At 38.7% G+C, this 16426-nt stretch overlaps 4 protein-coding genes across 8 annotated transcripts; all 4 read right to left on the bottom strand.

The window, feature by feature from the left end:
• Position 1: 1 nt before the first annotated feature.
• On the bottom strand, positions 2 to 5138 carry RB195_001205 (uncharacterized protein; the record flags this gene model as incomplete). Of its 3 annotated transcripts, XM_064197872.1 has the most annotated exons (17): positions 2 to 310; positions 367 to 499; positions 689 to 777; positions 841 to 938; positions 1382 to 1449; positions 1550 to 1661; positions 2106 to 2235; positions 2299 to 2430; positions 2488 to 2646; positions 2825 to 2923; positions 3006 to 3114; positions 3174 to 3337; positions 4143 to 4242; positions 4319 to 4501; positions 4608 to 4689; positions 4754 to 4775; positions 4972 to 5037. In XM_064197872.1, the coding sequence occupies 17 exons, from the start codon at positions 5035 to 5037 to the stop codon at positions 2 to 4; spliced, it is 2055 nt and encodes a 684-aa protein (XP_064053752.1). The 3 variants fall into 3 exon arrangements, with proteins under 3 accessions (XP_064053752.1, XP_064053753.1, XP_064053751.1); XM_064197870.1 differs by lacking the exons at positions 2 to 310; positions 367 to 499; positions 689 to 777; ... (1 more) ...; positions 1382 to 1449; positions 1550 to 1661 and having other exon boundaries at positions 2089 to 2235; positions 4608 to 4775; positions 4972 to 5138; XM_064197871.1 differs by lacking the exons at positions 1550 to 1661; positions 2106 to 2235; positions 2299 to 2430; ... (7 more) ...; positions 4754 to 4775; positions 4972 to 5037 and having other exon boundaries at positions 1382 to 1445.
• Positions 5139 to 5216: 78 nt separating this feature from the next.
• On the bottom strand, positions 5217 to 5459 carry RB195_001204 (uncharacterized protein; the record flags this gene model as incomplete). Its single annotated transcript, XM_064197869.1, has 1 exon — positions 5217 to 5459. One exon carries the CDS (start codon positions 5457 to 5459, stop codon positions 5217 to 5219), a length of 243 nt encoding a protein of 80 aa, XP_064053750.1.
• A 148-nt stretch (positions 5460 to 5607) lies between these two features.
• Positions 5608 to 11695, bottom strand: RB195_001203 (uncharacterized protein; the record flags this gene model as incomplete). 2 transcript variants are annotated; one of them, XM_064197868.1, is made up of 11 exons in its annotated part: positions 5608 to 5629; positions 6165 to 6271; positions 7049 to 7203; positions 7254 to 7391; positions 7446 to 7569; positions 8081 to 8238; positions 8303 to 8462; positions 9789 to 9932; positions 10067 to 10243; positions 11462 to 11567; positions 11637 to 11695. In XM_064197868.1, 11 exons carry the CDS (start codon positions 11693 to 11695, stop codon positions 5608 to 5610), a joined length of 1350 nt encoding a protein of 449 aa, XP_064053749.1. The 2 variants fall into 2 exon arrangements, with proteins under 2 accessions (XP_064053749.1, XP_013293930.2); XM_013438476.2 differs by lacking the exon at positions 5608 to 5629 and having other exon boundaries at positions 6089 to 6271.
• Positions 11696 to 12003: 308 nt separating this feature from the next.
• RB195_001202 (uncharacterized protein) lies at positions 12004 to 16344 on the bottom strand (the record flags this gene model as incomplete). 2 transcript variants are annotated; one of them, XM_064197867.1, is made up of 5 exons in its annotated part: positions 12004 to 12145; positions 12724 to 12877; positions 14036 to 14141; positions 15297 to 15450; positions 16262 to 16344. In XM_064197867.1, the coding sequence occupies 5 exons, from the start codon at positions 16342 to 16344 to the stop codon at positions 12004 to 12006; spliced, it is 639 nt and encodes a 212-aa protein (XP_064053748.1). The 2 variants fall into 2 exon arrangements, with proteins under 2 accessions (XP_064053748.1, XP_013293931.1); XM_013438477.2 differs by lacking the exon at positions 16262 to 16344 and having other exon boundaries at positions 15297 to 15443.
• Positions 16345 to 16426: the final 82 nt, after the last annotated feature.

Here is a 16426-nt window from a genome sequence, read left to right as displayed (position 1 = left end):
ATTACTCATTGCGTAGCTCTAATCCATACACATCTCGAACGATTTCACCTTCAATTTTCCGAAGTCTTTGTTCTGTCATCGATTTGTGAAGTACTTCGTACCAGTCACGACTATAGGGGACATCAATGTCAATTCCTTTTAGAACAAGGGAGATTACAGCTATGGCGAGAGATGAAGAAGAATGTGACAACACAAAATCTGGGTTGGAATAGCAATCTCGTAGCATTGTGCTACAAGAATCAGCAATAGGATGTTGTAAGAACTCGTTTGGCATCCAAGACCGTAGTATATCTATATATGCAGCGAGTAACTGAAAATTAATTTGTTAGCAGTTCTATCCATATTCAAAGAACAACGATCACTTACATCGAAGGGGTGGCCAAAACTGAGGTCAAAATTTAGTTCACGAATAACTACAAATGTGAGCTCTGATATTCCTTTTCTCACTTCGTACATGTAGTCATCCAGTTTTGCTGGATCACCATCCGGATGCAGGATGCTAGAAGAGATATTCTTCCATCCGTCACAATATAGTAAGTCTTCGTTATCAGAATCAAAAACAATATAGTAGACACACTGATACCAATCTGAGTTACTACCACAACGAAGAGACGTCCCCTTCGTCGTGCTAGATAATAGTTTTGTTTCAGTGTTGTACAGCTACACATTTGTTCATGTAATGACATACCGATGGCTCGCATTGATGGCATCCCGAACGCCTATATCGCGGTCTTCTTCCGACTTCGTTGCCAGTACAAGACATGTTGTGGCAAGTGTCTGAACGAAGACACATATCAACTATTGATAGAAATAAAATAAGAAAGTATGTAGTGGACTGACGTAATTGCAGACAATTGAACCAATCTCCCTTTCTAGAAGTCGATGCATCATCATAATAGCGGAACAAACAGTTCTGTTCTTAGCAGAAAGTCGAACACCTCAAAAATGTCCCAATGATATGTGCAAATTAACGGAATCAACACAATAGCTGCACAAAAATTGGTGTCTTACTAGGTATAATTGCGTAAAACTAGTATGCTCTTGCACACTTTTAACGAGAGGCACATAGTGATAGAAAAGCGAGCAAGCAAGAAAGAGAGTAAATGAAAGAGAGCTAGCCTCATAACTGATAATTTGTAGGGAAAGATACTGAAGGTGTGAAAAATGGCAGAACTTTTCCCAATATTCCCACGCATTTTTTAACTTTGCTAAGAAAACAATACAGATGGGAAGGGTTCATCAAGATTTATCTCGAAATCGCAGCTGCGTGCAACATCAGCCGTAAGTCAACCATTTTTCCATCCATAATTGAAATGAACAGTTGGGATGAGTTCTAAGATTGAGGTAGGAGGTTCTAAGGTTTAAGCAAATAGGAACCCACCACAGCGAATAAGGTGTATGTAGACGTGTTTCGGCGTTGGTTTAACAATAGATTGGGAAGACATGGCTCTGAGAATTCTTATGTTTCACAGGATATCCTTATATCAAGTGGGAAGTAATCTCAAGAAAATTCGAGAAGCGCTTCAGCTAACTGGAAGAGTGGGCGCACTTCAAAACAGACCAGATGCAGGAAAGTTCTACACTAGGTCTTGGTGCTGTATCCGATTTCAGTGCGGCCTGGTACGATTCACATGACAGCTCCTGTTCTGCAGATGCTTGGGCTGAAGAATTATATCTAAATATAAATCAATTTTCGCATAAATTCTTCTGAAATACTTGTAGGAAGAACTGTGCTTCGGGCCAAGAAGATATAAGTAAATCTTTATTTAGTCATAATAATTAATTATGATCATAATTATTCAAGTTACAACTATGCACATTTTAGGAGTCGCAGTCTAGTGATATGTTTGCCCTAGTACAGTATAGCTACATATATTTACTGAAGAAGAAAGTGCTTTCTAAAATAATGAATGAAACGCATAAACAATTCGTACGAGGACCTGATAAAATTAAGGAGTAGAACTGAAGTCATTCCAAAAGTGAACGGAAGTCAGTGTTCAAGGCAACATTCAGTACTACAAAACTGTAACTACATTCAAGAGATACCCGCAACTTTAATAGCAAGAGGATCAAGAAATTACCCATCCCTTAAGCAGGTACCAAACGAATAACATCATCAGGCTCTGGTGAATAGAAATCAAGTGGCCTCATGGGATTGTCCAGTTCCACCTGATACTCTCCCTTGTCAAGCTTCAACTTCAAGTTCACTTCATTTACTGAGAACACTCTCCCAACCTAGACAGATCAGAAATGTTAGTGAATTTTTGCGGAAAAGAAAATTTATTGGTGATAGTATACCATTTCTGTCAGTTTTTGGACTGTGATTGCTAACGGCAGACGTCTTTTTACAGTTTTCCCCTCATAACAAATCGACATTGCTAAGACATCTAATCCACGACTTTTGGTAGCGGCAGCACCTGTTCCGTGGATCTGAAACGAAACAGTTTTTCCGGAGCACCTGCAGCCTTACATCCACGAAAGTAGTACCTTCTTTAGTCTTTCGATATCCCCCACATGATCATTCTTCAGATCTTCTTCAACAGTGAAATACTTATCCAGAAATCTCACTTCCGCTGACTGCCGCTCAACAGAGCTCACTTGGAAGCGATTCAAGTCAATCAAGCCAGATAATTTGGCGATAACTACCTATAACTTGTAGCTTTAGTAGGTTTAGTAGGACAGGAAGTATGAAAGCACAAAGTACTTGAGAAAGGAAACAGGAAAGGGAATGCATTAGAGTAACTGTAAGCTACAAATATCACATTAGAGGTCCATCTAACTTCAGCGAGCAAATGGAGTTTAACACTATCAAAAAACAACATACCTCATGCACGTCAATACCAGAAACGCAATTTAGATTTTCGCAATCCATGTAAAGAACAGAAAGTTTCGGTATTTTTTGAAGTTGATTAATAGAACTCCACTAAAATATACATCTCGATAGTTACAGCACAACTGATCAGAACAAAGAAGAAAATTCGCTTAATAGTCCATTAAAAATTCACTTCTGAAATCAAGTTGTCTTTAATGTTCAGAATACAAAGATTGGGGAATTGATCATCTCTAAGCACGATCTTCTCCATGTTACAATCAGCAACACTCAGTTTTTCTAGCCTGGAATGGAATATAAGATGGAATGAATATTTGACTGCATGCATGCTCACATAATGCACCTGTTGAGATTTCCAGAAATATTAGAGAAGCATCGGATGGGATTACTTCCAATGTCAAGACTTGTGATATTCTCCGCCAAATTGGGTATACGGAAGCTTGTGAACCGATTCGCAACGGCGAAAATGTTTTGCAACCTTGGCAGAAAATGAAGAATGTTGAACGCCTGAACGTGGAATAAAGTTGAGCCAATCTGGTCTCGCAGGTGATTTTTGTTCATTTTAAAAGAGGTTATAGTTACTAATGTAACCATTACATGATAATGAGAAAGAAAATCGGCTCTTGTCCATTGCTACCTAATTATTGGAGTTTCTGAAAAATAATCCTTTAGAAACTCATGCGCAGGAGTTTGCAGCTCTTCGAAACATCAAATTATGTCCAGTAAAGACACTTGAGGCTTACAAGGTGACATCCGATTTACATCGAAATGTTATACTGCCGGAATACCTGCGATATACATTGGAATTTGTCATCTGCCCCACTGTGCCTGATGTTTTTTTTCGATTAGGGACAGAATTTCCGAAGCACCATATAGAGCGGTTGAAGTGCAAGCTTTGCTATCCCCACATTCGTTAGCCCACATGACTACCATCCGCACTCTAATGTAGGTGAATGACTTGTGCATCGGAAGGATAACGGAACCCTAAGCATGAAAAATATCCTGGCTAGTGGGAAAAGGAAAAATCCAGCTACTTTCACCACGTAGAGGATTGGAAGTGCTCTGAATAAAACCGCAAAATTTTGAGGCACTTGCAGATCCTGTTCTGAATATAGCATCCGGGTTCACAAAAAAAAGCAAAGACCTGTTGCTTGCTGCTAGGGCGTTTGCAGGTAAGTCTATAAAGGAGACAGGAGCATGAGTCTAACAAAGTAAGCATGCAATTTACAGCACATGCGCTGCGGCCTGTCTGGCCAACATAGTACCCGTGACTGTACACAAATAGCAGCTCTACTTTGTCCGGCGAACATACCGATTCCGACGTCAATTCGCAACCGCTGACGATTAGATCACGCAAATGATCAACATCTTGCCATGGAGGTCCTGCTTCTGCTTGCTCCATATGATTTTTCCTAAACCACACATACAACAATTATGCCTGTTCGCAAGGGGACGGGAATTCCACTGCAAAAAAATCAATACACCAACCTCAAATCTAGTTCTTTTAAAGCTGGAAAATATTTCAGAATCTCATGAACATCATCCCAACGTCGAAGAAGATTGTTGAACAGATTTAGTGAAACACATATTTTGAACGGAGCGCAGGTTCGAGGGGGTGGCTTCGCCACACAACAGCCTTCCAAAACGATGTGACATAACCGATAGACATTGCTAAATAAAGAATTGGAAACCGCGAATCAAAAATCCAAAAAAAGAAAAAAGACCTGAAGAAATCCCAAAATAGTGTTACAAATCAAAAGAATGACTAATTCCAAACCTCTGCTTCATAGAAGTGGACTGCATTCCAACTAACTCCACCGCCTTAGTGCTAACAACAAAAACATTTTCATCGATGTCGTCTGCATACCGCTTTAGAATGGCTGTTAGTAGATCTACTCCAGTGCCAACGTTCTGGATTTTTACCAGAGATCCTCCTTTCGGAGTGCTAAATGAAACATCTTTAAATTCCTGTTTGCTTGTTTTGAAATATGCTATGTACTTCTCATCGTTGACAAGAATTGGAACTAACCTGTATTATGGAGATTGAAAGTAAATTCATAAGGTGAGTGACAAGATACAAAATAAACAATAAATAAATAAATAACAAATTCACGAATTCAAACAGCTAAGGAGCGTGTTACCTCGTAGTGAAATACCGCACGCCATTCACAAGCCCATCGTGTTTTCCCCGACGCGGATCGTCCCATTCCACACCAACCCAAACACCAGGATGTCCTTCTACATTTCCAACATATCGAACGACGGCCCCGCATCCACCAATCAGAACTCGATCACCAACCTCAGCCATATTTTTGGACTTTGAAAACCTTAATTAGATTCATTTTTCCTGCACCTTCAACAAAAAGGAAGAGCTATAGCCGGGTCACTACGACATCAAACCCAGTCCAGTTGGGTAAACAGCGCTAAGCGGTGCGCTGGCGATTAGGATCGAGGGAGCCTTGCTATCACCACTCTTCATTGCAGTTCGTGATGGTCCCACTTCGATCCCAGACGCTACCTCCACTACGTCGCTTCGAGCGGATCCGTTTACGTAACTGCACTGAGCTTGATGTCTTTCTAACTCGATTACACCACTAATAAATCCAATATGCCAAAATACACGGAACATTGTAAGAAGCACTGCAAATTTCAGTGATTTCCAAAACGTGAAAATACAAGACAAGAAAAACGTCTGAAAGTAGGAAAACAAGCAAAATTTACTTCACTGACTTGTTGTAAGATCGAGTCGATCATACGCTTCCGGACATTTGAGGCTGCTATTGTGGCTTCAATGTTTTACTGCAACAGGATTAATTTGAACAGCATTAATGATTCGTTTTAAATAGCGACTGGAGGGCCTCGAGTTCTGCAATTCTCAGTGAAGACAGAACCACCTTTATTATCCCGTAAAAGAACTAATTAGAAATAATGTAACAATTGGAGGATAACGCCATTATGCTAATGCTTATATCTATCATTTGTACATATAAATAAATTTAAGGCTTAATACAAAAGAGAAACCCTACGAGGGGTTAAAACGGAGCAGATTATCACAGTTATGTAATTGATAATAGTTATGTAATAAGAAGAAAATACTCTGTTCGAAGAAAAAGAACGTGCTGTGACATTATCGTTATTATCGTAATCGGAAGAAGAGAAGGATCTTAAATTATACTAGGGTAACGAAAAATATCGTTGTACTAGTTTACGAAAGCATGTTATGTAATGCTGTATGTACAGATGAGAGGTGCTAGTTATTCAGTTAACTAATATTTCCTTAGAATCGATTTTATCAAGGAACAAAAACAACAGAAATAGAAGTAGAGTGCCCAACACATCTCCTAGCGCTGTCAGGTAAGGGATAGCAGCATTGTCTGGGTTGATTCGCCACGTCCACATCACCGCAACCATATATTGACAGATGTACAATAGTATCACGACCTAGGGAATATGATTTAATATTACATCTGTGATTTCCTCACCTACAACACGGTCTCATCATCTTTTTCTTCTTAAAACACTGCAGTTTTTCTCACCGGAAAATTTTCCGCACAATCGTTTGATCTTGACGCTTAAATCCTCTAATGATTTTATGACAATTTTCGGAAAAGAAATTTATATGATTGCTATTATTCTAGAAAGAGCTGCAAGTATATACAAAAAGGTTGCATTGCATTTGCAATGTTTCATTGCAAATGTCATTAATAAGTGCTTGAGTTACGAACTTCACAAAAGCGCAATATGTTAGTGGATTCAGTAACATGAAAGTTAATGAAGATCAATTCCTGTGTGTTAGTCATTGAGCGAAATGAGTGTAATATATATTCGTCAATCGCTAGAAATAAAAATAGCAATAAACGCATTTAATTGAAACACTTCCACTGAAGAAGTTAACACGAATCTGCACAATCCCTAATTCCAGTTGCACGCGGCATTCACTCATTAAATTATATTTTAATCATCAGCTGTCATCGGTTGCTTGGATCACTCACACGTCATCAACAACAACTTTGAACAACCCGAGAAACCCTACAAAAAAAAACCAGAAACTTTCGACAAGCACCATGGAGATGATGCTACGAAATTAATTTCTTTAAAAAATCAAAGATTTTACATTCACTTCTACCATAATTTTCGAGCAATCTTCGTAACAGTTCCTACTCCAATTTTCGTCTTCCAAATTAATTTAGTTTTCTAAGTTATCGAAAACTTGCCCACCTGTGTTAAAGCCGCAATGAGGTATAGACTGGTGAATAAAGCACCGTGAGGAGGAATGATTGACCCAAAGTGAAAAACACGTATGAACCAATTGAATGCTATGTGTCCAGGGACAACGAGGAAAAGTAGAACACGAGCGGACCGCGAATCGGTATCTAGGTTTCAATAGTTAAAATCCGCAAAACTGGACGGGGTTGCCGAAAACCTTTGCTGAAGAAAGCTCGTCTGAAACTATGGAAACGTTGGAAGGTCCATCCATCAGGCAGCTCTCCTAGTGTAGCACTTTGGTGGAAATACGTCGAAAGTCGGCTAGCCTGCACAGCGGCTAGATTTCCACCGACTCCTGAAGGTTCAAAATGCAGAACGAGAAACAGCAGGAATTTAACCACTCACTAACCATTAATCACAGGTTGAAATATTGCCACATTTGGATATTGTCGAACGGCGTTTTCCAAGATAAAGCCACCTCCACTGCTCATTAACATAGAGAAGATAATAGGAGACCAACCTTCGGTAAGAACCTAGCAAAATCTGCATGAGAGAAAAAAGGCTTGATTTCATTCGCATGAGTTTTTCTGACTTTTTTCGCATGTTAAGTATGCGAATCCACGAATAACAGTGCATATGTCTGAAGTCAGAGCTTAATGAATGAAATACCTTCAAAAGCAACATTTACAAGGGAAACGTTCCTCTGATTCACGCATAATAGTGCTCTAGTAATCGTGTGAAATAAACTGCGAAAGAGGATAGTCAAAACTTGGGTTACATACACGATTTCCCTTGCAAATTATTTCGTTAAATAATTACTATGAATGAAACATTGCGATTTTGGATCTTTCGAATGACATGCAGTATATTCATGAATAAAAAGACTAAAATATAGTCATTCGTCCCTAAAACTTGGTTCTGAAGCGCAGATGCCATTCACCCACTGAAAAAATATTCTTGCGAATTTTAACTATAGGGGCTAAGCTGTGATTTACCTTATATTCTTCTTCTTTTCAAATAATTAAGAGAATACTAACCAATTACCTCTTTCGCTCCATCATCGCGAAGTGCCAGTCGGATCCATATGGGTGCAATTAGTAGAAGAACAATTATAATCGTAACATTTAACCATGATTCTGTGAGATGAGCGTCAAGAAATACACTTCCGAACATGGATAAAACCGCTAGTGTAGTAAGATCACCTAAAAATATGGTGCACGGGAAAATACCTATATTTGCTCTTCTATGTCCAAAAAAAGAACAAACCTAAGGATGCAGCGATGGGGGTGGCCACGTTATCGGGATTAATATTATATTTCCTGGAGAAAATTACGACGAAGGCCATAAGCACACTGAGTATTAGTGATGCACAACACGCCGTCGCCAATGAAGATGCACAAAGCAGGGCAGCGTGGGACCAGTCTAGCTGAAAAAAGTAATTTATGAAGGTATCGGAGCAAGAAAAAAGAAAATCTCGATAGAAGGAAAAGCTTACAAGACTTAGTTGAAAGTTTTAAAAACAACAATGAGACAAATAAAGGGACGCAATAGTAATATTTTAGATGAAGTGTTGTCGTACGGAATAAGTTTGTAGTAAAGCTAAATTCAAAAACATCAGAGCTGTTCAATTACAAAAATCAAATATTGTAACTAGGCGATGACCGTCAGAAAAATCATGTTTCTTTTATGTCCAACAGATAGATCATTTAAACACATTTGTTAAATAAAGGAACGCAAATTTTAATTGTCCGGCTCAATTAAAGAAAACATTTATTAAACATTTGTTTGGCTAAATTACTCGCACAACCTTGATTTCGGTACAATTAAATCTGCCGGAAGTGTCACTTCATCGGTACCCTTCATGAGTGACTTTCCATGCAAAGCAAATAGACTATAGGGAGAACAGCAAAATGAAAGTTATGCTTTCAATTTGCTGCAAAAATTGAATGAAGATCTACAACTTAGTTTACATTATTAAGTTCACTCTTAATATAGTGAACACGAATAGCAAGAAATGAAGAATCATAACAATATCTCCTTCAAATATAAGATCGACAGCAGAAGCACTAAAGCAGATTAAAAGCTATGAAGGACGTCCTGAAAACATTGTAGAAACACCTATAAAATTTTAGAACTATCTTCATCTTCAAGACTACGAGCAAGGACATAACTATAATGTGAATTCAAGCAACGAGCTAGTAGGCGCAAGGAAATTTTATTCTTATGAAATGAGTTCTTCAGTACTTTTCACATGTAATAAGGACATTTCGCGTTGAAGATTCATATAAGCACAGTTTTCGTTGTGAAAGATAAGAGGCAGTAAACCAAGAAGCTCCGTAGAACTTTAATTTGATGTTTAGATGCCGCAACTCTTCAACCAAACGTACTTGTTGCTAAATTCCTTCTAACCTACCTGCTACTGAAATTTTTGCAATAGTGAAACATTCAGGTGCTCGTAGAAAGGCATTATTTGCTCACTACGTCGAATTCTCTTGATCACTCTGATATCCCAACAACACCGTAAATGCTTAGAATTGTCAGTGGAAAAGAGGGATAGGTGCTGTGAGTGAATACATTATAACATCTTGCTAAAAACAGTTTGCATCATCCAGTTAATCTGATTCTAACTTCCTAACGCACTATGTTGATCTCGTAAAAGAAAAAGCTATTTGAGAAGGTGAGACATCAGAAACACTAAAACATATGAACAGTGACAACATTGTCGAAAAAAGTAGGAAATCAAAGGACACACCTGTCCACGTGGAATCCAAGCCAAAGCCATCGCGAATGCCGATGCAAGGAAAGCAATAACAGTTGCTTGCACTTGTATTAGCGCTAAATTCGACAAAACCACTTCACGTCGCTGAGTTGAGCTGTCTAAGTGGCCCAAGTTAGCCTGAAATGTTTTACTTTCAATAAAACTAATCAATCTGAAGACTAGAAGCAATCTTATTTCTCTTTATTCAGTTAATCGAGACCAGTAAAAGTTGCCAGAACAATTCGAATGTAGTTTTGAAACAGCTAACTAACCAATGTAGAAAGTCTACTAGCCAAAGTCATTTCCAAGTTTCCTTTAAGGCCCAAAAGTGCTGGTACAAGGATGAATATTTCAGGAACTTCTTTAAACAATTTCCAGTGTTGCACAATATCAAGTACAACTCCAGCAAAGACCATTCCCATGCCAGCGATCGAGAACGGGAACACTACCTTAAACAATGGTGCATTTCAATAAACAAGATTCAATAAAGGGAAATTCCATGGGAAGGTTTCACAAAAACCATAGAATTATCTCTGAAAACTCATATAAAACTTCTTTCTAAATAAAAATCGAGTGTTTGTTATAAACGTATATTAGTAGCGAGTATATTTCAAGATCGTTGATTGAAAAATCCCCCTTGAATGGAAGTTTACAACTGTGAGAAAAAGCTTATTGAGTTGTGACGGTAAATGGGGATTGAACAAAAGCTGCCATCAGCTTGACCTGGATATATAAGAAACAAACAGAAGAACCAACTTTTTTGCTGCGAAGATTTGATTCACACAACATAAGAATGAATGGACCTACACATGCAATGTTGGGCTTGCATGTATAGGTGCCTAATGCATGCGTATTCTGGTTATGACATGGTTGAAAACAGGCATTCAAACAAGGCGTCAGAGACGATTCAAAACATTCAAAAATGAATCCTTTGATGATTCCTTGAAAGGTGCCTCGCTCCAACAATAAATTGGTTCCAAGATAGTTAACAATTGGCAAAGCTTATGTAAATGAAGAAAAGGGAGAAGGTACTTTTTAGACAGGAAATTAACAGTAATATATGGCTGCTTCCTGATTAATCAAAAAAGGCCAACCAAAGCAATGTTCCATTGAAGAAAGAGGAAATAAATCATACCGATAATAGAAATGAGGTAACTCAGCAGCTTTTTTGATTTTTGATCACTACTTCTAAAAGAAGATTTTCCAATGAAAAAAAAAGAAAGGAGAAAGAGAAGTACGAAGAAATGTGACTGTTCCTTCCATAACCTCAAACGCTGTAGCGAAATTCAAGAGGAAAAAGAGAAAAAATGAGTACTTCAATCTTTTCCCTTGCGAATGAAAACAAAAAAGCTTTCTCTTGTGGGTGTCCTATTTAAAACTGAGTTTTATTGAAAGTCTAAGTTCTGCTCATAGTTTTAGTCGTTGGCGGCGTATTTGCAAACACATCAATAGGATTCCCTTGAAAATCAAGCCAGTATTTATTACGTATAATATAGTCTGGTAAGTTTTCCGCAATGAATAAAGCTAAGCCAAAATTGAACTTGAGACGTTTGAAATCAAAAGGAGTCGTAGAAGCTTAAACTAAATGTTTCAGCAAAGAAGTGAAGGTGACCGCGTAATAATCACAAACGATTTTAATAAAGGAAAGTAAAACAGAAATAGCTTACCTGAAAAAATAAGAGATAGCTGGATTCAGCAGGAGGAGTAATGTGAGCCGTTATTTCATCACCTGTACTCGTGGGATTAGTGCCGTCATGATATGATTGTTTGGGACTGAAGAAACAATCACTCCGAAGTTAGCAGATTCTTTTAAAAAGATTCCACGTGAGGAGAAAAACATACTCGGAGCTTGGCACCTCATCCTCAAAGCGTTCGTACGGAGGATCCACTCCCCCGACCATTTACAATTTGAAACCTTTGTTGGTTGAAAAATGATGGCTTTGGCTTGAATGACAACCACAACCTTGATTTACATTTTAAAAAATAGCAGAATAACGTTGCAACCAGTGATCAAAAGTAGAGATGAGCAAAATCAATTTTTTTGTTCTAGATGCATAACAGAATAATTGATGAATGCATTTATCCACAAACTATATCAAGAAAGGAAGACGAGGATAACAATTACATACGACAAAAGTGTTGAAGAACAAACAACAATGTTGTGGAGATCGGCATTAACACCAATACCCTGAGTCGTAACCACTACAAATCACTGCCTGTTCTTCTTTTTATCTTCGTTCGACTTCACCGCGAAAAATGACTCTCTGTCAGCTGGTTCAATATTGTTCTCGGTCGCAAATTGAACTAGGCACCGTTTCATGGCATACGCATCTTCTCCATCAGCATAGTACCTAAAATATGTTTACATGGTAGGGTCAAAACGACATAAAGCACTATCCACTTGCCTAGCGGGTGGAAGCGAAGCGGCAGAGTGTAGCGGTTGGAATCTAGGGGAACCCTAGGTGACACCATTCCTCGCTGTACTTCGCAATAGCCCCACTTCGGGTTCCACTACGCTCCGTGTATCGCTTCCAGTCTAGCCGCTTACGCAGCTGCACAGTGCTTCATGTCATTTTGACCACACTATAACTGATGAAAGAGTTGACAGATGCTTGCTTTTCTCCCTAATCTGGATCAAAGATACCAATAACTTCAGTTGAACGAGAAAAGAAGCGCGAGAGAGAATATTGAGGTATTCATACTCAAATACATAATCATTAGAAAATGATTGAAATCACATGTTAAAACAAGTTGAATAGCATATGTTTGCAGTTATGCTGTTTTTATTTGCTACATAGATAAAATAAAAGATAAATACTAAGAGCAGAGACATGTTATCGTTTTTACGAACATAACGGTAATTAACTCAAACAAACAAACTCAACATTATCTAACGGACTAGTAAGGGGAAAAAAACTGACGGACTTACTTGGGTTCTACCTCGCTGGCAGTGAACTTGAGTGTGTTCTGATAAAGATTTAGTGCTGCCCTATTGCTGACGCGAACATGAAGGGAAACATAACGAGCATTGAAAGTCTCGATCATAGCACGTGCCGTTTGATCCATAAGTTTCTGAGCTAGACCTAGAAATGATTTTTCATCACACATTGTTGATGTATGACTTATACGTTCACATCAAATTATAATAACAGAATACTGCAATTCGAATTCTTCTGCTTCTACTTCTGCATGGCGGTGCCATTTCTATGCTGTTTGTCCGGAAGCTCAAAAAGCTCTTCAAATTCCGTAAAGTGCTATTGATTTAATTGATGTCAGTGAATACAACACCTACCCATTTAAAGTTGCATCCAAGTACATTTACATGTTTTTTTAATGGAAATTTAGAGAATTCCTTCGAAGCCATCGAAGCCTTAATTCCTCATTATTGCAAATGTTCTCTCTTCTCGATATGTATTTAAAGGCATCACCCCACGAATCTGGGATGGTACGGGTTTCAGGTGGGTTATGCCTACACGGGGTCGCAGATTGCGAAGGGGGTGATTCCGTCCATTTCTTCCTAGTTGCCGTAAAAAAAACTGCCCGGAAGATGCGGCGCGTGCACAAGGCTGTCGCGCTCTAATCGAACTCGTTGTAGAAAATAGCGCTCCAGAACGCTCGAAGCCGCATCTTTCGGGCCGTTTCTTACGGCGATTAGGAAGAAATGAGTGGGATCCCACCTGTTTCTGGAATCTACGATTCCGTATAGTCTCTGACCATCGGAAGTCCATATCTCGTCAGATTCGTGGGGTGATGCCCTTAACTACTATGAGAAAGCTGCCTCTCTAACCCACGGTATTCCACATCCGAGTTATAGTTGGTGTGGTACGCTGTGTCCTCCGCATCCGACTAGACGGGTAGACAAACACCCGCCCATACAGCAAAAGTTCACATCACAACGTTTTCTTGTGGATAGCAATATAAGATTGAGTGTTCATTGAAGAGTCTGACGTGCATTCAGTGCACGAGGTTTCACTTGTAAAGTGCGCCTACCATTCCTTTTGACAATTTTTTGCACATCTAGGTCTGAGTTTCATTTAGTTCAGAATGTGTTGAATTCAGCAAATATTAAGCTTAGAGAAACATAGACATTTTATAAATCCGGTTGAAATAATTGATAACAATGTCTACTTGAAAAAGCGGCACTTGTAATTGATTTTGGTTCAGGCCGCACATCATAATTTCTACCCGGTTCTATTCTAGCAGAGAGTGAAATCGAACACTTATAAGTGATTCATGCTTACCTAACCTCCTGTAGGACCGCTTCACAGCAAGTGATGTGATATGACCATGTGGCTCTTCGTCAGGATCCTCTTCCATTTTCGCTAAGACGTATCCGACGACATTACCCTATCACAAATCTTGATAAAAGCTGAACTGCAGAAATATATTCTTTTGACTCATTTCCATAAATAAAACAACTAAGACGGTAATTTATTTTTTGTTCAGCAGGGACAAATGTAGCAATAATGATCAAACCAACCAGATGTCAAAACCCTAAACATTTGATTTTATTATCAAAACAATCCCCCAAATTCATTGTATGACTAATAACGGATAATGACGCAACAAGCTAATTCTTAGTCGTATTATTTATTCCGGCAAGCAATCCTAATAACAAATGCTATTGTTTTTATTTCGCACTGAGCGTGTGAATTAGAAATATGTAGCTACGGACTACAGAAATAAATGGACAAATGGTCAAACAACTATCACGTCGCTCCAAATTTTTCTAGGAATCCCTTCTAAGAATTGTTTTTCTTGATTTCAGTACAATACACATAATTTGCTAGGAAACATCAAAGATGCAAACAATTTCTATGCGAAAATGAAACAAAGAGGAGAGAAAAGATGTGGGAAGAGAACACAGAAAGACACACAAATACTTTTCTACTTGAACTGTTTAGTATCTGGTTAAGGCAAATACCGGTTTAGATACTCTGCTCGCAGAAGTATAAAATGACGTTGCTTAAGAATGTTCACAAACATTCACGAGACTACAGTACCATTATTACTGTATTTTGCTCTACTCTATTTACTGACATTTTAGCCTAGCAATAACAAGAAAAAAATGGTTGGAAAAAAAGAGACGGAGATTACATGCACTGTTTTTAAAGAAGTCGCCTAAGCTGCGATTTCCTCACGCTGACAAGTAGACACACCAATCGGCAAAGGCTTACACCCCGTAAAGTGAAAAATGTTAACCACCTATCAATTTGTTGTCTTTAATAGTAATAATACAGCAAAACACTTTGTAGTTTTTCCTGTCTTTACTGCAAATCTCTTCCTTGGTGGGTACACGAGTCTACTCAATTATTGGTTTCTTCTACAACACAACGGTTGCACCATTTTGACGAATGTAAGGCAGAGAAATTACTATCATATTCATATTAGGCAACTAATTATATAACTCATAATTAAACAGAGGAAGAAGTTGAAGAAAAGAAAAGGGAGTACTATCTATCAAACATTTAAGAACCGAAAACAAAGCCGAAGGCAAAATACCTTATGATCTTCTGCCACGTAAGACAACTGCGGCCAGGTCAACGCGTGATAAAAGTAGTACTTCATCTGGTAGTTTTCGGGGAGACACATAAGGTTGGCATGCTGAGTGTTTATGAGATCCTCAGGCCGTGCGCACCGGATATTCATGGAAAACCTGTAAAATTTACTGGATTGGTTAGGTTTGATGGAAACTGTATGAACGGAGCGTATTCTAAACCAGCAAAAAAAAAACAGAAAAGAGCATGCTTTGACAGTTAAAACTGAAGCCATCGGTGAAAATGAAGCTTTTAGGGAAGATACTGATTGGCTACATACATGAGGATGCACGAGCATCTGTTCTGTCGGAGCAATTTCAAAGAATTTGTTGCTTCGAGTCATATTCAACATTAAATGATTGTAATGCAAAGGATATCTGTAAACACTTCACGTTCCTATGTTTTGGTTAAATAAAACAGCAATAAATATGGGGTAAAGTGTATGTACGGGAGGGGCAGTCGGTCCTGCTCTTACTTCTGGAAGTAAATCAGTTGGGGACCTAGGACCTAAGCATCTTAGAGGGTCTATAACATGTAAGCTGAAGTTACCAAGAGAAAAAATAAGACAGAGCGTCCAGAAATAATAGCGCAGTTGAGTGTACCACTCAACTACGTTTTCTCCGAAATGTGTTAGTTCCGCTGGCTGTCCGAAACGTCTTGTGCACCGCAGGCAATCGGAACTGCGATGAACCCTCACGGTTGAACCTATTCGGCGCCAACTATAAGTGCATGCGTACATCTACTGAAGGAGTGGAAAAGCTTGGATAATAAAGTTGAGAAAAGGAACAGAAAAAGAAAAAAAAGAAAAAAGCGACGCACAATATTCAACCACCTCACAGAGTCCTAACATCTACAATGAAAAACTTTTACATAGCAGGAAGAACGACATATAACTAGTACTCAGTGCGAATTTGAACCAAACGAACACACTTTATCTGAGCACCGATGTTTGAGAGTCCGCAGCCCCATCCGCGATTGGAACACACGTGACGACAAGTATATAGCGCAGTCATTGTGTGCTTATATGTAGTTTGAGGCTGGTTTGTTTGCACACATTAGAAATAATTCACTCAATACTAGCGTGTACTTCCAAAA

This window comes from Necator americanus, chromosome IV (assembly GCF_031761385.1).
Source record: "Necator americanus strain Aroian chromosome IV, whole genome shotgun sequence".
Taxonomy (NCBI): domain Eukaryota; kingdom Metazoa; phylum Nematoda; class Chromadorea; order Rhabditida; family Ancylostomatidae; genus Necator; species Necator americanus.
The sequence above is the reverse complement of the archived record's forward strand: the minus strand, read 5'-3'. Positions and strand labels throughout refer to the sequence as shown.